Source organism: Phyllobates terribilis, unplaced genomic scaffold, assembly GCF_046119375.1.
Source record: "Phyllobates terribilis strain yellow unplaced genomic scaffold, ASM4611937v1 Scaffold_5__5_contigs__length_657084704, whole genome shotgun sequence".
Taxonomy (NCBI): domain Eukaryota; kingdom Metazoa; phylum Chordata; class Amphibia; order Anura; family Dendrobatidae; genus Phyllobates; species Phyllobates terribilis.
The window spans coordinates 567,433,089-567,453,991 of NW_027362765.1; the positions used below are offsets into that span (position 1 = coordinate 567,433,089).

The window sequence follows — 20,903 nt, forward strand, 5'->3', positions numbered from 1 at the left end:
GCTTAGACGGGGTTGAGAAGGGTGTCCCCGGCAAACTGCCGGTCTGTGAGGAAGATGCAGGCGGACATGTTAGGTTGCCTTGATCCAAAGGTGGTGCTATCGATGTCGGACAGTGCTCAACACCAGATGGTGTTTCCACCTCCAAAGAAAATGATGACCTGCCAATCACGCTGGCTGTTTCGAGTAAAGAGGTGGCAGGTCTGCGTCCCAAAACAGGTGTGACTGCTGTCCCCCCAGTCACAGAGGATGAAGAGGCCGCGGATGCACAAGATGCGGCAGACGGTGGTTGGCCCGGCCGGCTAGGCCGCATTGTAGCACACTGAGCTTCCCACTGCAATTTATGCTTCATGTCCATGTGCCGGTTCATGCATGAAGTACTCAAACTATGTGTTTTTTGGCCTCTACTTAGCTTATGCTGACAAATGTTACAGATAACACGAGTTGGGTCATCTTTATCGATCTGAAAAAATGTCCAGGCTATGCAAGGCTTAGCACCCATGCGACCTGAAGAGCCACCACGACTTTGGTCAGAGGCAGAGTTGTGTTTGAGGATGCAGTTGTTGACGTGCTTCCAGTACTACGTCTCTGTCCAGGAAGGCGCAACCTGACCTCGTCGTCACTAGCATCCTCCTCCACCTCCTCTGCTGACCTCATCTCTTGACTGACTGTGGGTTGACAGTAAGTGGGATCTCCAACCTCATCATTATCACCCTGTATGTTATCACACCCGTCGTCCTCAGAGCCAACCTGTTCCTGCCCTGACAAAAAACTAAAGTTGTCGCTCCAATCAAGTATTTGAGTCTCATCATCGTCTTCCTCATTGTCTCCACCAGCAGGAGTTACAGTTTGGGAATGAGGGTCTACATTATGGTCAGAACCTTCTGCGTCTGGTCCTGGATCTGACTCATAAAGATTCTGGGCATCAGTGCAGATCATTTCCTCGTCTGGATTCACAGAAGCTCTGGAACCGACCTCTGAATCCCAGGCTATAGTATGAGTAAACAGCTCTGCAAACTCAACCATCTGTTCTACCCCATACTCAGACAGGCAGCTGGAGATTTGCGAGCTGTGAGGAAGCAAGTGCGATTGGGGTGACACCTCTGAGGACTGGAGTATTTGTGATGTTGAAGTTGAGGTGGAGGAGAGCCCACTTAAAGGAGCACTTGATATCCGTTGAAGCACCTGCTGTTTTTGTGCCTCATCTGGAATTTGTAGCGATTGGCATGGCCGTAAGAAAGGGATCTTATCACATTGTCCGCTAAAAGAAGTACACATTTTAGTTTGGCTGGAAGATGGTCTTTCTTCTGCAGATGTTACTGTTGCTTTAACACCTACCCCATGGACACAACCATTTTTCCCCTTCCCAACACGCCTATTCTCCTTTCCACCAGCAGCAGGCCTTTTTCCACTCATTTTTGTGGTTAACTAATTCACAACTCTGGAGTCGTTTGCACAAAATAACAATGGATGGGAACCGAGCAGAGCTGAGTGGCCAAACTGTGGTATAAGGCCAAAAGTATTGGCTGGGTTAGATGCAGATAAAACTGATATTGAATTTGCAACCTAGTGGAGGTTAGTATAGATGGACTGATAGAACAAGTCCCACACATTGCTAGAAGCCCAAATATTTTTTCAGAGCTAGATGCAGAAAAAAATTATATTAAATTTGCAACCTGATGGAGGTCAGTATAGATGGACTAATAGACCAAGTCCCACACACTGCTAGAAGCCGAAATATTTTTTCAGAGCTAGATGCAGAAAAAAATGATATTGAATTTGCAACCTGATGGAGGTTAGTATAGATGGACTAATAGAATAAGTCCCACACACTGCTAGAAGCCCAAATATTTTTTCAGAGATAGATGCAGATAAAAATTATTTTTAATTTGCAACCTGGTGGAAGTTAGTATAGATGGACTAATAGACCAAGTCCCACACACTGCTAGAAGCCGAAATATTTTTTCAGACCTAGATGCAGAAAAAAATTATATTGAATTTACAACCTGATGGAGGTCAGTATAATGGACTAATAGACCAAGTCCCACACACTGCTAGAAGCCCAAATATTTTTTCAGAGCTAGATGCAGAAAAACATTATATTGAATTTGCAACCTGTTGGAGGTCAGTATAGATGGACTAATAGACCAAGTCCCACACACTGCTAGAAGCCCAAATATTTTTTCAGAGCTAGATGCAGATAAAAATTATTTTTAATTTGCAACCTGGTGGAGGTTAGTATAGATGGACTAATAGACCAAGTCCCACACACTGCTAGAAGCCGAAATATTTTTTCAGAGCTAGATGCAGAAAAAAATTATATTGAATTTGCAACCTGATGTAGGTTAGTATAGATGGACTAATAGACAAGTCCCACACACTGCTAGAAGCCGAAATATTTTTTCAGAGCTAGATGCAGATAAAAATTATTTTTAATTTGCAACCTGGTGGAGGTTAGTATAGATGGACTAATAGACCAAGTCCCACACACTGCTAGAAGCCGAAATATTTTTTCAGAGCTAGATGCAGAAAAAAATTATATTGAATTTGCAACCTGATGGAGGTCAGTATAGATGGACTAATAGAACAAGTCCCACACACTGCTAGAAGCCGAAATATTTTTTCAGAGCTAGATGCAGAAAAAAATTATATTGAATTTGCAACCTGATGGAGGTCAGTATAGATGGACTAATAGAACAAGTCCCACACACTGCTAGAAGCCGAAATATTTTTTCAGAGCTCGATGCAGAAAAATATTATATTGAATTTGCATCCTGGTGGCGGTTAGTATAGATGGACTAATAGAATGATGCTATGCCCAAAAGGTTTTACTTCACTAGGTGCAGTAAAAAAATTGGTGGTGTAGCTTGCAACACAGATAGGCTACTCCACTGACTAGCACACTCTGCAATAGGCCAAAAAGGATTAGCTTTGCTAGATTTAGCCAAATGCTGTGAAAAAAACTTGCACAGCACTGGCACAGACCTGCCTGGCAAAAACTGATAGGAACTGATGTAACTTAGTCCTGAAAAGGACTGCAATTACAATTAGTCTTTACTCCCAACCTATCTATTTAAGAGCACAGACCTGCCTGATAAAAGTCGTAGAATATGATGTAACCTAGTCCTTAAAAGGACTGCAATCACAACTCTTCCCACTCCCAAGCTATCTGTAGATTTGTGCGAAAATTGGCTTGAAATTAACAAGGTATAGTGCACACAGCAACAGCGGTGCCGTCTAACACGCAGCTGCAGCAGTGAGAAAATGGTGGCGACGGGGAAAATGGCTGGGTCTTATAAGGCAAGGACATGTGACATACACTGCCAATGACACATGCCCTTGCTTGTGTGAAAAAAAGCACTTCGCTCCGTGTGTGCGCTGCTGATAGGCTGACAGATTGCACCTCCCCACTGTAAATGCGGGAAAGAGAAAAAAAAATGGAGATCTTCATTATTCCTGCAGAGATCCATCCCCTGCTCCTCCCCCCGCCCCGCTGTACACTCAAACTGCGTATTAACATTAATTTTCAGCATTACTGAGAAAAAATCCAGTTATGATTTTGGTGCACGAACAGTTATCGAACATAACCTTGAATAGCCGAATTTTTTTCAAATCGTTCGTGTTCGCCGAACGGCTCGAACACCACCCAAAACAGCTTGAATTTGAGATTGGCGAACAGTTCGAGTCGAACACCGCTCATCTCTAGTAGGTACTAGTGATGAGCGAGCACTAAAATGCTCGGGTGCTCGTTGCTCGGGTCAAGCAAATCGTAATGCTCGGGTGCTCGAGCCCAATGTAAGTCAATGGGAAACTCGAGCATTTTTCCGGTGGTCCTCCCAGAGGTCTGCAGAGGGCCTAAAAATGGCCCAAATCGATGAGAACAGTGCTGAAATTACATGGGGACAGCATGGGGAAGACCCCTGGAAGCATCTCTGACTCCCAGGTCAATGCTGTGAATAATGTTGTCAGAGTATTACGCCACTTTTACGGACTCACAATAAATCATACAAAAACAAAGCCAAAATGGATTTTCCTGGAAAAAAAACATTAAGGGACATTTTTTCCATGGTTAAAAAAAAAAAATACTCAAAAAAAAATGCTCCTCCACACCTTGGGCTATGTTCACAAGTAGCGTTTTTGATGCGTTTTTGCACTTTTGCATAGCTTTCAACGATGAAAATACATTCACCAGTAAATGTCATTTAAAAGAGGTTGTCCACTACTATTGAAAATAGGCCAATGTATTTTTATGATGGAAATAAGTGTCTTTGTAAATACCTTGCGCTGGTGTTACTGCCTGTGAGTGGCGCTATAGCTGGCCTCTCACAGGCATCACGTGACCCCACGCTGATGTAACGTCAAGTGTGGCATGACATCAGTGACGGTGGTCACCGCACACTTTCCCAATGAATCAGGAGAGGGAGAGAGCACGGTGGATGCCGAGTGAGACGTGCGGGGTAACCCCACACACAGCCCAGCATCCACCGTGGAACGCATCATTGAGTCACGCCCGGCTGCAGCCGGAACTTGACATGACATCAGCGGATGTCAGAGCCGGCTGCAGCAGGGGGTCACGTGATGCCTGTGAGCAGCCAGCGATAGCGCCGCTCACAGGCAGTAACACCAGCGGAAGGTATTTACAAAGAAACTTATTTTCATCATAAAAATACACTGGCCTATTTTCAATAGTAGTGGTCAACCCCCTGTAACATTTTACAACCTTATCTGGCCATGTGGGGTGTGAGACATGATCAGACACATACTGTTTCATTTATGAAGGAGGGATTCTGAAAGTCACAAAGCCTATTTTTAAAGAGCCATCAGGTGGCCCTTACAATTGTTAAAGGGCTTGCAGTCAGCCCTTACTATTGTTAGAGGGCCATCAGCCGGCTGTGCTTTGTTGTTTCCATTATAAAGGAGCCTGGGCACTGAGAGGGTCTGAAAAAACTGTCCCAGACCTTTGACAGTGTTCCCCTGCCTCTGCTGCATCTATTTGTGTCTCCCTCGCCTGTACTCCTTGGTTTTCCAAGTAACTGTGACCTCTGCCGCCAGCGTTGCCAGATGGGAATTTTCTGCCATGGGAAGGAGAGATAGAAAGTTCTCCTTGTAGCATGAGTCTAGAAGTGTGACCAAATGGTAATTACTGTCGACCAAAATGTGTACAACATGAGGGTCATGGGAAAGGCAGCGGAACATAAAGTCAGCTATGTGTGCCAGACGGCCAACAGCCAAAGGATCCCTGTCCTGACCAAGAGAATGACTGTCCATGCTCTCCTTCTCCTCCTCCTGGTCCTCCTCCTCGTTCTCCCTCTCCTCAGGCCATCCACGCTGAACAGACGGTTTGACTCTTTTGTGGGTAGTACTGTCTGTAGCGCAGGAAAACTCCTCTTCCTCCTCTTCTACTTCCTCCTCTTCCTCCTCCTCATTATCACCCAATCCGCGATGAGTTTGGGCTTTGTGGCATTACCCTGTATGGTTCATTGCTCCATCTCATCGTGCTCCCCCTGCAATGCCTCCTCTTCTATTTTGAGCAGCAAGCGTTTCAGTAGACAGAGAAATGGGACGGTGATGCTAAGTATGGCATCATCGCCGCTCATCATCTTGGTGGAGTCATCAAAGTTTTGGAGAACGGCACAGATGTCAGACATCCATGCCCACTCATCAGCTCTTGACCTAAATACCAACGGGTGTCAACAACTGCCCTCAGCTGCTCACAAATCCTTCCCAACATATGCAATGTTGAGTTCCAATGCGTGGTGACCTCGCACACCAGTCGGTGAGCTGGAAGCTGCAAACGCTGCTGAAGCACAGCAAGAGCGGCGGAAGCTGCAGATGACTTTCGGAAAGGGCGTACTTTCACAAGCAGATCAGGCAGAACTGGGTAGGTTTAGAGAAACCGCTGATCCACTAGTTTGAGCACTTGGGCCAGGTATGGTACATGTGCAAGCTTGCCTAGCTTCAGAGCAACCACCAGGTTCCGACCATTGTCATACATGACCATGCCTGGCTGTAGGTTAAGTAGTGACAGCCACAGATCTGCTTGCTCTGTTACAGCTTTAAAAACCTCTGCAGCAGTGTGCGGTTTGTTCCCTAAGCATATTAGCTTCAGCAAAGCCTGTTGCCCCTTGGCCGAGGCAGTGCTGCAGTGCTTCCAGCTTCCGACTGATGTGGTCATTTCGGAGATGGAGGCTGAAGAGGAGTAGGAGGTGCAGGACCTGTAGAATTTGGGGGCAACCCTGATTGACCCAGGGCCCGCAATCTTCTGTGTCAGGAGAACGTGTTCTGTCCCAGGGTCCGACTGGGTCCTTGCTTCCACTATATTAACTCAGTGAGATGTACTGTCTCTGGCCACAATCACTTGTCCATGTGTCCGTGGTTAGGTGGACCTTCCCAGTAACTGCATTGTTGAGGGCACAGATAATGTTCTAGAAGACGTGCTTGCGTAAGGCGGGGACGGCACCCTGGGGGAAATACTGGCGGCTGGGGACCGAGTACCAAGGGACGGCCTCCGTCATGAGGTTGCAGAAAGATTCTGTCTCCACAAGCCTAAAAGGCAAAATTTCAAGTGCAAGCAATTGAGAAATTTGGCAGTTTAGTGCTGTGGCCTGTGGGGCGTTGGCTGCGTATTTGCACTTGCGTTCCAAGGACTGGGGTAGGGACAACTGAACGCTGCGCTGGGGCAAGGATGTGGACATGGTTGCTGATGGTGGTGGTTGCAAGTGTGCAAGGACAGATGCAGGCAGGAGGCATCTTCGCCTGCGCCATAGACAGGGGATTGGCGTGCACGCATAACAGCGGAACAGGCAGTGGTGTCACTCGCAGACACTGTTTCTGGACCCTGGCATTCGGCCCAACTAGTCGGGTGCTTTGCAGTCATGTGCCTGAGCATGCTGGTGGTGGTCAGGCTGGTAGTTTTGCTGCCCCTGCTGATGCTGGCATGGCAGATGTTGCAAATGGCCTTTTTGGAGTTATATGGACAGTCTTTAAAGAAGAGCCACCCTTTGGAATACCTAACAGTAGGACTGGCAACTTCCCTTATGTTGGTGTCTTGGGAACAGTTGCCCGCCTTTTGTCTGTGGCCACCCTACTGCTTGTTTCTACCTGTTGTGGTGCTACACCTCCCTCCCCCTCTGTGCTGCTGTCTTCGCTATGCATTTCACTTTGCAAGGTTGGGTCAGTGACTTCATCGTCCAGCACCTCGTCTTTCACGTGCGCACCCTGGGCCTAAGCCTGACTTGTTGACTCTAATATTAATTTAGCTAATCAGGATCTACAAAAAGGAAAAAAGATCTCCACAGTGGCAGCACATTTCCTTAATACCCATGGTGGCACACCCCGTGGACTACGGGTGGTTGGCCTCCAGAAGATACAGCCTAATCCACGGTGTAGTGACTATTCCAATCGACTTTTAAAAATAGAGTCGAGGTGGATTTATACCTTAGACTCCGTGGCACCAATGGTATCAATGGAGACCACTCTTTTACAGGTTTTCTAATAAAATAATTACATTGAGGCCAAAGTATGAGGGTGATCTTGTATCACCTCTCTTTATTATCCTTTTTGTCTGATGGTTCCCTTGTGCAATCTCTCTCTTTTTTGACCATGTTATGGACCTTAAACTCTGGGCCCCATCCACCTCCATGGATGATCATCCTCCTGCACATTGGTAGTAGGTCCATGGGTGTTAGTACGCTCCCCTTTCTCCTTTTGGAGATTCTATGTTAATAATTTGTGTTTTTATGATTTTTTTTTTCTCTTGTATTTTTGTGTATATGTGTCTCACCTGTCATATGGTTACTCTATTCACTCTTTTTTCTTTTCCCCACCTTTTCTTCCCTCTTTCATCCCCTCTTTCCTTCCCCCTTTCTTTCCTTTGCGCAGCGTATTCATATATACTGACTTGGATCCTTTAACAAAGTGTGAGCTTGCGTTCCATATTATTGGAACGCATACCATTCTGTCCGTGCTTCATGTCACTTCCGACTGGAAGTGACATTGTTTGCGTTCCTCCATTACTTTAGGTGGAGCGCATGTTACCAAGTCGGACAGGAAGTGACGTTTTTGTAACGTCACATGAGAGCGCTCGGCCGGAAATGAAGCGCCTTGCGCTCCACAACTATTGCGGTGAGACGCACGCTATGTATCTTCAGGACACATGCATCGGCTGCCAACACACCATGACGGCCTATGCATGTGTCCATCTGGGATTACAACTTTAGTATACTAATTAATTTGCCTCAGCTGATATTTCCTCCCTGAGCCTCCTATATCTAGACCAGGTATCACATTATGGGATTACCCCTGACGAAGCTGCTAGTGGGCAGCGAGACTCATTGGGTGACCACAGCAGGTATGCTGACTCTGACCTCTTAATAGCCCTTATATATATCATATTGCATTTTGCTCATTTCTTATATACTATTGTATTTCATAATTACAAGTGTTTGCATATTGGGTTATTGATGATCAACTCTATAATCAGGATGACTAGGCGTTATTAGTAAACATCCCCTACTTTGACTCCTTAACAATATTTATGCATTTTGCTTTTTATCTATATCCTATATACTATTGCACTTTATAGTTATATACTATTGCACTTTACAATCATGTATATTTGCACATTGGGCTATTAATGATTTACTTTATGGTCAGCATTATATACCTTTTGAATTTATAATTCCAAATGATTATTAACACCATAAATTACTAAGAACCTGTTGGTGCATGTTTGGGATACTATACCCTTGCATGTATTCTCTCCTTTCTTTTTAAAGGTTTTTAATGTTTTTTGTGTTATTTAATGGTCTCTTGTCAAACTCTTGTTCAATAAAATATTATATTTTTTTGCAATACAAGCATCTTGGTGTGCCTGGCTTTTTGCACCTGTGGCTTTCTCTTCCTCTTCACACTATATATATTACACGGGCTGCCTGTAGCACCCCTCTTATATTTGGCTGTGCGTCCTATTGCTTTGCTTCATAAGCCTGACTTGTTGGCAATTGTGTCTCATCATCCACCTCTTGCGACAGTAATTGCACTTTCCCACCGTCGCCTTCATGTGATCGGGGCTACTCAAATATTTGGACATACATGCGATGTCCTCTTTCCACACTTCAAGCAGGCCGGGCGAGAGGCCCGAATATATAAATGGAAAAGTGAACAGCTCTTTGGAGTGTCCAAGTGTGGGATCTCTTGTCTTCAGGCACTCGGCATGGTGGGAGGAAGGAGGATCAGGTTGAGGAATATGTGGTCCAGACTCAGAGACTTGACTATGTGGAAGACAGGTTGGTGGTGGTGGCAAACTGACTGGAAGCATTATCTGCTATCCAACCAACAGCCTTTTCACACTGCTCTGGCTTCAAGAGTGGTGTTCCTAGAAATTTGGACAGGAAGGTTGCTCGACATGATGGGGGTGTTTGTTGTGCTTCCTCAGCAGGCATAGTGTCATCTTGCCCATGGCCGCGGCCTCTGCGTGCACCATCACCATCACATCAACTTCCACGTCCCTTGCCGTGCGCCTTGCCCATTTTAAATGGAGTGTAATATTTTGCACACTCCCCAAAATATCACGATTGTTACCACAGTAATATTGGATCAAGTCTGATGACCACGGTTTTAGGCAGTGGCCTTGTAGTATAGTATTGGTCAGCAACCAAGTGTGAATAGGTTGAACAACACTCAACTAGCAGACTTTACATGGAGTGTAATATTTTGCATGTTCCCCAAAATGTCAAGATTATTACGGCAGTAATATCGGATCACGTCTGATTGCCACAGTTTTAGGCAGTGGCCTTGTAGTATGGTATTGGTCCGTGACCAAGTGTGAATAGGTTGAACAACACACAACTGACAGACTTTAAATGGAGTGTAACATTTTGCACGCTTCCCAAAATATCATGGCCACGTCTGATGATGGGCAAGTTTCTCTGCTTCCACAATACAGCAATGCGAATGAAATCAACCACATCTGGTTATATTCTGCTAACAAGCAAATAGAGCAGTTAAAATGGTGTATTATATTGCTTTTTAAGCAAATAATCAGATTTAAGAGGAAAAAGAATATTAGCCCTGATATCTAGGGCTATGGATATCTGTAACAGCAGCAGAGAGCACATGCAATGGACCCTATTCTGCTGTATACACTTTCCACAAACTCTGCCTGCCTAACTCCTGCTGTCTCCAGGATTAATATATGCAGCTGGATTAGTCCTTATAAGGACTGATAGTTCAGATGTATGTAAAAATTTGCTGTGGAATACCTATACCTAACTAATAAGCCGCCAATTCTCTCCCTAGCTCATCAGCATCTCTCCCTACTCTGCCTGTCTGAAGGGTAGACTGTGATGAGCATAGGGTCACCGGGTCTGATATAGACCCGATGACGCTATGATGCCAGCCAATCACTATAATGCCACAACCAACATGGCTGCGGCATTTCCGTGAGTGACAAGCAAGGACTTGAGCTCCCGCCCGAGTAGTTGCCAATCATCTCGAACAGTGAGATGCTCGGGCGAGTACTGAGAAGTAGCGAGCATGCTCGCTCATCACTAATCATTATATTTCTGATTTTGTCATCCCAAAATGGATTCAAGAATGGAAATAACTACTGGACATGTGAACATAAACTAACAGGAAAAATCTAAATGCAGATAGTGATTTATTTGTTTGCCAACTAGTGCAATGTCTAATAAAAAAAAAACTGGCTATATCTATTACGTATACTTTTCAGTTAAGTAATAAAGAATGCAGCTGGTCTAATTTGTAATCTTCATATTTGGTAATGAATGTTAATCTTATCAGACATAGAAAATTCTGCTTATCCTGAAGCTCAGCATACTTCAGCCCAAATCCTGAAAATCAATTATTAAGGTCAGTGTTAATTTCCTCTTGGACACAGAAGCAAGCTTACTGTAGGTTAATAGCTGAACTCAGGCTGGATAATTAAAAACTGCTGAGTCGAAAACACTAAACTGTAAGACCAAAAAAGGTCCTTATATCACTTTGCTATCAGTATATTTTGGTCATCATAGATTTTATATTTTTTATTTTACAGAAGTCGCAGTCTGCGATCACCAGCCAACATGTTCATCATCAACCTCGCCATCAGCGATTTCTGCATGTCCACCACTCAGGCACCAGTGTTTTTTGCAACAAGTTTACATAAAAGATGGATTTTTGGAGAGAAAGGTGATGGGACTATCTTTTATTCACAGAATATTGATGAGTTATTAATGGACCCTGAGAAGCTAAAAAAAAAAAAAACAATACCTCCTGGGCCTCCTCTGTACTCTGCGTTCCCTGTTGCTCCACTGGCATCGGCATCTGGTGGGTGCATCACATGAATGCTGCAGTCAATGATCAGTGCCAAGTACAGATGAACCGCGCCAGTCCATAATGGACAACACCTTTTAAAGGGCTGTCCATAATTAGAAAAAATAATCTTCCATAGCATTAGTCTTTTTCGTTTGAATAATCTTTATTGAAGGTTTTTTACAATATAAGGGAGAGGGGTTAACAAAACTTCCAATCTTTATAGAGTGATAAAATGTAATATATATAGATACATATGGATTGAGTAAATACACTTTAAAGAACTGAACAAAATATTACATACGTAAGATTCATTGACAAGGAAATTAAATAAATTTGAATCACACAAAATATATGAATGTGGACAAGGAAGTGGGAAAAAAAGAAAGAGAGGAAGGAAAAAGAGGGGCCTAAAACCAAAGGAGGGGGTAAAATATTAAAGGAAAAAGGGAGAGGGAAGATGCTGGGAAAACCGGAAAGGAAAACTAAAGGGGTATAAAAGAAAGTCTTCTGAGAATATTTTTCCAGAGATGTTATACATTATGATTTATGAACAACTAGATAATTAGATCAAGATGTGTAAACATTTAAACGTGCTGGTAATATCAAGGTTTATCTTGAATGACTAGCTCTACTTTGGAGGGGAAATAAAAGTTCCATAATGACCATTTAGAATGGTATTTTGAAATAGAATTGTTTTTGAGGGCAAATGCAAGCTCAAATGTGTTATGTTGAGAGTCCTTTTTCAAAATGTTATTTATAGAGGGTATGTACTCTGCTTTCCATTTAGCAGCAATAAGTAGTCTGACGACTGCAAAAATATGTAGAGTAATATGCTTAATTTCTCTGGGGAGGGTATCTGACTCTAGTGAAAAAAGAGAGAGTTGAGGACTCGGAGTCATTTGTATTCTATGTTTCCCCAGATCGTAGATAAAGTCATATATCTTTTTCCATAACAAACAAATTTTTGGATAGGTCCAGAAGACGTGAAAAACATTACATTTGAGCCCACATTTCCTCCAGCACAAATCAGAAAGAGTTGAGAAGGCTATTTTAAGTCTCACATTTCTCAAATGCCACCGAGAAATGATCTTGAAAAAATTTTCTTGTATATTTGAATTTACAAAAAGTTTATAAGTGGATTTCAAAGCTTTCCTCCATTCTTTACCAGAGAATTTTTTATTTAGGTCAGCTTCCCATTTCAGAATAGGTTTTGATTTGGTAAATTACAGATCTTCATGAAATAAGGTGTAGATATTTTTCATATTCCAAATGTTTTCAGAGAAAGGGTGGTCTAGTAATGTAATAATGAAGCGTGGTAAAGCCAGAGGTAAGGATATCTTATTCCTTATAAATTTTCTTAACTCTAGTAAATTGAAGAGTTCCTTTTCTGGGAGGCCATATAAGACTTTTAGAGAATGGAAGTTTAGAAGAGCATCTTTACTTGGGCCTGTAAGGATAGAGGAACAGTTTTTGATTCCTAGATTCAACAATTTTCTGAAAGGAAATTTTTCGAGTATTGTGTTAAAAATGGATAGAGGAATTTTATCGGTAGAATAAGGACAGGTCTTATCCGACGTGAGCTTGAAAAGTTTTTTCCACTGGATTATTGTGGCTTTTAATAAGGGGTGTGAAGGTAGAGGGAGATTTGTAGTTAATAAGTGGATTAGAATTAAGGATGGTAAAGGATAGCCTCTGTTTGAGTCTTCTTCTAATGAAACTCAATTATATGGGTTGTTCTTTAGAAACCATTTTTTGCTTTGTAGGACAATATTGGCTTCATAATACGCCTATACATTGGGTAGGACCATTCCTCCTTTATCCCTCCCTTCTTTTGAATAAGAGATTTCTGTTAATTCTTGGGGGTTTCTTACTCGAAATATACGCTGATATCTGTTTTTGAAATTTTAGGATCCAAGGGGGTGCTATAAAGAGAGGGACAGATCTAAAGATATATAAAAGTCTGGGGAGAACCATCATCTTATACATTATTATCCTACCTAACCAGGAAGTTTCAATTTTTCCGTAATTGTCCAGAGATTTCTTTATCTCCTTAAATATCTCTGAGAGATTTGTTTCTATCATACGATTCAATGTATTCGTGACTTTAATACCTAAAAATTCTATTTTGAAATCCTCCCATGAAAAGGGAAATTCACCTTTAATAATATTTTTAAGATTTAGTTCTATATTAAAACTGAGACTTTTCGATTTTTTCCCGTTTATTTTGTAGTATGAAATAAATGAGAAAATTTAAATTAATTTTAATATTTCTCGAAGGGAATTAAGTGAATCTGTGATAGTTAGTAAGATGTCATCCGCATATAGGCTCAGCTTGTGTTGCCTCATTCCCGAAGGAATACCTCTAATATTATTATTTAACCAAATTAGTTCGGCAAATGGTTCTATTGATAGAATAAATAATAAAGGGGAAAGGGGACAGCCTTGACGGGTACCATTTGTAAGGGGAAAATTTTAGAGTTGTGGTTATTAACAATGGTTTTGGCAGATGGAGTGGAGTAAAGAGCTAAGATTGAGTTTAAAATATTGCCTGTAAATCCAAATCTCTTAAGAGTTGTTATCATATAGTCCCAATTTAATCGATCAAATGCTATTTCGGCATCTATTGATAAAAGAATTGAAGGGATTTTTTTTATTTTCAATTAAGGATATTAAATTGATGATTTTTCTGGTACCGTCAAAGGCTTGCCTATATTTAACAAATCCGACCTGATCAGAATGAATTAAATCTGGTATAATATTTTTTAATCTTTCAGCTATGATTTTGGCGTATAATTTCACATCTACATTGAGAAGAGAGATGGGACGATAGTTTTGTAATAATTCTGGGTCGCTGTTGGGTTTGGGGATAACTGAAATGTTTGCGAGAAGAGATTCTTTTGGGAAGGAGCCAGAGCTAGATACGGATTTGAAAAAGGAAAGGAGGGGTTGGCTTAGATGATGTTAAAATGTCTTATAGCATTCACAGGTATAACCATCAGGGCCTGGGGCTTTATTGTCTTTCAGTTTAGAGATTGCTGAGATAATTTCTTCTTTAGTAAAGGGGCCGTTTAGATAGTTGAGATGGTTTAAATTTAATTTGGGCAGGGGGACTTCAAATAAAAACTTATGGATGTCTTCTAATTTGGGTTGTGGATTGTTAAAATCATCTTTAAGGTTGTATAGATTAGAATAATATTTCCCAAATTGATCTGCAATAGATTGAGTAGTAGAAAAACAAGAGTCCTCTATTTTTATTGATTTTACTCTGGTTTTAAAACGCTGTTTTTTTACTCTATTTGCAGTGAGTTTGGACATCTTATTATAAGAAAAATATAAGTTTTGTCTAGAGAATTTGATCATCTTATCGTAATCCTTTAAAAGTAATGCTTTGAATTCTGCTCTAAATTTTAGTAAATTTTTGTGTGTTAACGTAGATGGGTTTTTCTGTTGAATTTTTTCTTCATTAATAATTTTTTGGGTGATTTCTTTGATTTGTTCTTTCGTCTTTTTCTGGTGAATAGTATTTAATTGTATGAGTGTTCCCCGAATGACAGCCTTATGGGCGTTCCAAAGGCTCGTCGGGGAAGTGTCAGTTGTATTATTTTCTTTAAAATAGTGAGACAGAGCATCATCTATATTTTTTTTTGTATAGAGGGTAATTAGAGAAGAAAGAGTTCCCCTTCCATTCACTAGTTGGGTGTTTAGTAGTGTTGAGCAATACCTTCCGATATCGAAAAATATCGGATTGGATTGGACCGATACCCAAAAAATATCAGATATCGCCGATTCCGATACCGGAAACCAATGCAAGTCAATGGGACACAAATATCGGAATGAAAATAAACAATTTCTTTCCTTTTAGGTTAATTCTACATGAAGGAAAACAACTAAGAATAATGTAGAATGTATTACATGAAAAGCTGGCAATTCAGCAGCGGCATACACCGGTACCCGACAATTTAGAACAGAAAGAATAAAGCATCACACATAAATTAGATAGATAGAAACATGTCAGTCACATATATAAGAAGTACAGTGACAGTGTTGCTTACTGTACTTGTCATTTAGTGTTAAAGGATTTATTTAAAAAAATAATAGTGTTTTCATGCACCATCTCTTTAAAAAAGCCGGCCGGCAATTCAGCATCGGTACCCGACAATTTATAACAGAAAGAATAGAGCATCACACATAGATTAGATACATAGAAACATTTCAGTCACATATATAAGAAGTACAGTGCTAGTGTTGGTTACTGTACTTGTCATTTAGTGTTAAAATAAAGGATTTATTAAAAAAAAAATTGGCGTGGTGTTCCCCGTAATTTTAGTCTCTAGCGGAGGTTAAGCAGACGGCTGGGGCAGATGTTTGAAGCCTGGGAAGGGGGTAATACCCACGGAGCTTCCCAGGCTACTAATATCAGCCCCCAGCTGAATACCTAGCCTTTACTAGCTATTAAAATGGGGGACCCCCCAAAAAAATCACGTGGGGTCCCACCTATTTTAATAGCTGGCAAAGGCTAGGCAGACAGCTGGGGGCTGATATTAATAGCCCATGAAAGGTGCCATGAATATTGGCCCCCTCCCAGGCTAGAAACACCAGCCGTCAGCCGCCCCAGAAATGGCGCATCCATAGGATGCGCCAATTCTGGCACTTAGCCTCGCTCTTCCCATTGCCCTGTAGCGGTGGCAGTGGGGTAATAGGGCTGGGGTTGATGTCAGCTTATAATGCCAGCTGACATCAAGCCCAGGTTAGTAATGGAGAGGCGTCTATAAGACACCCCCATTACTAACCCCATAGTCAAAGTTAAAAAAACACAAACACCCAGAATAAAGTCCTTTAATTGAAATAAACACACAATTCTTTATTGTTCTAAATTAAACCATACTTACCATCACGCCCATTCCAGCTGAAGCCAATGTCTTCTGCAATAAAAGTAAAATAATAAAGCAACATCATCCTTACCTTTCCATGGTTCCCACGACAGCTTCAGCTCTGCTACATTCACATGATAGGCTGGATCGCAGCCGAAAGCTGCCATCCAGCTTGCCATGCCGCAGACACTGAGAAGCGCAGGCATGCTTGCGCTCCTCAGTGTCTCGCTGTGACGGCATAAAGATGAGCCGAGGTCATGTCCAATGAACTCAGCTCACCTCATGCACGTCACTGACAGCGTGGGAAAATTATCCTGTCATGTCAATGTAGCAGAGCTGAAGCTGTTGTGGGAACCATGGAAATGTAATTCTGAGGTTGCTTTATTATTTTACTTTTATTGCAGGAGATCGTTGGCTTCAGCTGGAATGGGCATGATGGTAAGCATGGTTTAATTTAGAACATTAAAAAATTGTGTGTTTATTTCAATTAAAGGACTTTATTCTGGGTGTTTGTGTTTTTTTAAATACTTTACTAGAAATTCATGGCGGTCATGTCTAATATTGGTGTGACCCCATTAATTTCGGGCTTAGGGCCAGCTGATAATGCCAAGCTGGCCCTAACCCCTTTTTTATTACCCAGTGAGCCACAGCACCAGGGCCCTGGATGAGTTGGGTACAGCGCCAGATGATGGCACTTCAATGAACGCGCCATTTTCTGGGGTGGCTGCGGACTGCAATTTGCAGCAGGGGAGGGCCAGAAAGCTTGGTCCTCCCTGCGCTGCAGATTCCAGCCCCCAGCTGCCTACATGTACCTGGCTGGACACAAAAATAGGGCGAAGCCCCACTTTTTTTTTTTTTTTAATTATTTCATGAAATTCATAAAATAATTAAAAAATGGGCTTCCCTGTATTTTTGTTTCCAGCCAGGTACAAATAGGCATCTGGGGGTTGGGGGCATCCCGTTCCTGCCTGCTGTACCTGGCTGGACACAAAAATATGGCGAAGGCCACGTCAAAGTTTTGGTGAAAAATTCAATAATTTTTTTTTAAAAAAACACATTAGGGACTGCATCTTTATTAACCCCTCCATGTGAGGGGTTAAAAAAGATGCAGTGCCTAAATTATTATTTTTTTAAATTATTTTTTAATTAATTTTTCCCAAAAATTTTGACGTGGGCTTTGCCATATTTTTGTATGCCAGCCAGGTACAGCATCCAGGAACGGGCTGCCCCCAACCACTAGACGCCTATTTGTACCTTGCCGGACACAACAATATACTGTAGGTAACCCTTTTTTTTATTATTATTTCATGAATTTCATGAAATAATTAAAAAAAAATACGTGGGGCTTCGCCCTATTTTTGTGTCCAGCCAGGTACATCTAGGCAGCTGGGGACTGGAATCTACAGCGCAGGGAGGCCCAAGCTTTCTGCCCCCCCCCCCCCCGCTGCAAATTTCAGCCCGCAGCCACCCCAGAAAATGGCGCGTTCATAGAAGCGCCATCTTCTGGCGCTGTACCCAACTCATCCAGGGCCCTGGTGCGGTGGCTCACTGGGTAATAAAGGGGTTAGGGCCAGCTAGGCATTATCAGCTGGCCCTAAGCCCAAAATTCATGGGTCACACCAATATTAGACATGACCGCCATGAATTTCTAGTAAAGTATTTAAAAAAACACAGCACCCAGAATAAAGTCCTTTAATTGAAATAAACACACAATTTTTTAATGTTCTAAATTAAACCATACTTACCATCACGCCCATTCCAGCTGAAGCCCATGTCTTCTGCAATAAAAGTAAAATAATAAAGCAACATCATCCTTACCTTTCCATGGTTCCCACGAAAGCTTCAGCTCTGCTACATTGACATGACAGGCTGGATCGCAGCCGAAAGCTGCCATCCAGCTTGCCATGCCGCAGACACTGAGAAGCGCAGGCATGCTGGCGCTCCTCAGTGTCTCGCTGTCACGGCATCCAGATGAGCCGAGGTCATGTCCAATGAACTCGGCTCACCTCTTGCACGTCACTGACAGCGTGGGAAAATTCTCCTGTGCTCAGCGCTTCAGCTGGAGAATTCCCCCACGCTGAGATGGCGTTGAGATGACAGGCTAGATGGCAGCTGAGCGCTGCCATCCAGCATGCCATCCTTCATAGACACTGCAGAGCGCAGGCATGCTTGCACTCTGCAGTGTCTCTGAAGGATGACAAGCTGGATGGCAGCGCTCAGCTGTGATCCAGCCTGTCAGCTCAATGCCATCCCAGTGTGGGAGAACTCTCCTGCTCAAGCGCTGAGCGCAGGAGAATTCTCCCATGCTGTCAGTGACGTGCATGAAGTGAGCTGAGTTCATTGGACATGAGCTCACCTCATGCATGTCACTGACAGCGTTGGAAAATTCTGTCGTGGGAACCATGGAAAGGTAAAGATGATGTTGCTTTATTATTTTACTTTTATTGCAGAAGACATTGGCTTCAGCTGGAATGGGCGTGATGGTAAGTATGGTTTAATTTAGAACAATAAAGAATTGTGTGTTTATTTCAATTAAAGGACTTTATTCTGGGTGTTGTGTTTTTTTTTAACTTTGACTATGGGGTTAGTAATGGGGGTGTCTTATAGACGCCTCTCCATTACTAACCTGGGCTTGATGTCAGCTGGCATTATAAGCTGACATCGACCCCAGCCCTATTACCCCACTGCCACCGCTACAGGGCAGTGGGAAGAGCGAGGCTAAGTGCCAGAATTGGCACATCCTATGGATGTGCCAATTCTGGGGCGGCTGACGGCTGGTGTTTCTAGCATGGGAGGGGGCCAATATTCATGGCACCCTTCCTGGGCTATTAATATCAGCCCCCAGCTGTCTGCCTAGCCTTTGCTAGCTATTAAAATAGGGGGAACCCCACATCATTTTTTGGGGGGTCCCCCATTTTAATAGCTAGTAAAGGCTAGGTATTCAGCTGGGGGCTGATATTAGTAGCCTGGGAAGCTCCGTGGGTATTACCCCCTTCCCAGGCTTCAAACATCTGCCCCAGCCATCTGCTTAGCCTCCACTAGAGACTAAAATTACGTGGAACACTACGCCAATTTTTTTTAAAATAAATCCTTTATTTTAACACTAAATGACAAGTACAGTAACCAACACTAGCACTGTACTTCTTATATATGTGACTGACATGTTTCTATGTATCTAATCTATGTGTGATGCTCTATTCTTTCTGTTATAAATTGTCGGGTACCGATGCTGAATTGCCGGCCGGCTTTTTTAAAGAGATGGTGCATGAAAACACTATTATTTTTTTTAATAAATCCTTTAACACTAAATGACAAGTACAGTAAGCAACACTGTCACTGTACTTCTTATACAGTATATGTGACTGACATGTTTCTATCTATCTAATCTATGTGTGATGCATTCTTTCTGTTCTAAATTGTCGGGTACCGGTGTATGCCGCTGCTGAATTGCCGGCCGGCTTTTTTAAAGAGACGGTGCATGAAAGCACTATTATTTTTTTTAATAAATCCTTTAACACTAAATGACAAGTACAGTAAGCTAAGCGCTGCCATCCAGCTTGTCATTCTTCAGAGACACTGCAGAGCGCAGGCATTATGGGAACTTCCGATTCCGGTATTCGATATTCTAAAAGTATTGGAACTCAGTATCGGAACTCCGATACCGCGAATATCGGTCGATACCCGATATTTCAGTATCGGAATGCTCAACACTAGTGTTTAGATGATTTCATTTTTAGTTTGGCTGATATAGGGGCATGGTCAGACCAAGTAATTTGTCCTATAGAGGCCTCTATGAACTTCTGGATAGAAGAGATGTCAGTAAGGATTAAATCAATTCGTGAGTAGGATTTGTGTAGATTTGAATAAAAAGTAAATTCCCTTGGGGAGGAGCTCAAACATCGGAAAACATCGAAGAGTTGTTCCTTTATTAGCCAGTTTTCTAACGAAGGCATATTAATCCTGGCTGAAGCCGTAGAGTCTAGATTTTTGTTTGGGATGATATTGAAATTTCCCAAGATGACAAGGGTTCCCTTTTGTACTTTATTTACTTTCTTCATCAGTTTGTTAAGGAAGGTTATTTGGTCTACTTTGGGAGCATAAATATTGACTATTGTATGCATTACTGATTCTAGTTTACATATTAATATGTGAAACCTGCCCTTCGGATCTATTGTTTCTTCAACAAATTTAAATGTAATGGTGTCTCTTATGGCCGTGAGTACTCCGGCTTTCTTTACTGGAGATGAAGATCTGAAGGAAAATGGAAATAGTTTGTGGCTAAATTTGGGGGGGGGGTTATTTTTCAATTTGGATTCCTGAAAAGAGACTATGTCTGCTCTTGACTGTACGGCTTCTCTCCAAGCAGAGTGTCTTTTTATGGGAGTCCCTTTACATTCAAAGACAGACATTTTAAAGCCATGATACATAAAATAAAATAGTAGGCTTATTACCAGCAAAACCTTATTAAAACATAATGTTACAGGAACTTTAACAACATCCATGTGTAACGGGTCAGGGTGGTGGAACCTCTGTGCTTCGGTGCAAGGAGGGACCAGAGGGGCGTGACTAAGTGCCTACTCGGCCCGACCAAGGTCACATGGCGGCTTAGTCGACTCCGTGAACTAGGGAGGAACCGAGCAGGTGGACCAGGTGCCACTCTGGGACCGATCTTGTGTGAGAGCAGGTGACTCCCATGGGTCAGATGGCAGGAACTGACCG

The 20,903-nt window shown here is 42.4% G+C and overlaps 1 protein-coding gene across 1 annotated transcript in view; it reads left to right on the plus strand.

Annotated features, from left to right (window-relative positions):
* The window catches only part of OPN4 (opsin 4), a 228,477-nt gene that overhangs the window by 128,766 nt on the left and 78,808 nt on the right, over nt 1-20,903 (plus strand). Inside the window, exon 3 of the mRNA XM_073685869.1 lies at nt 11,054-11,187. Within this exon, the coding sequence (XP_073541970.1) occupies nt 11,054-11,187 (134 nt within the window). The remainder of the gene's footprint in view (nt 1-11,053; nt 11,188-20,903) is intronic.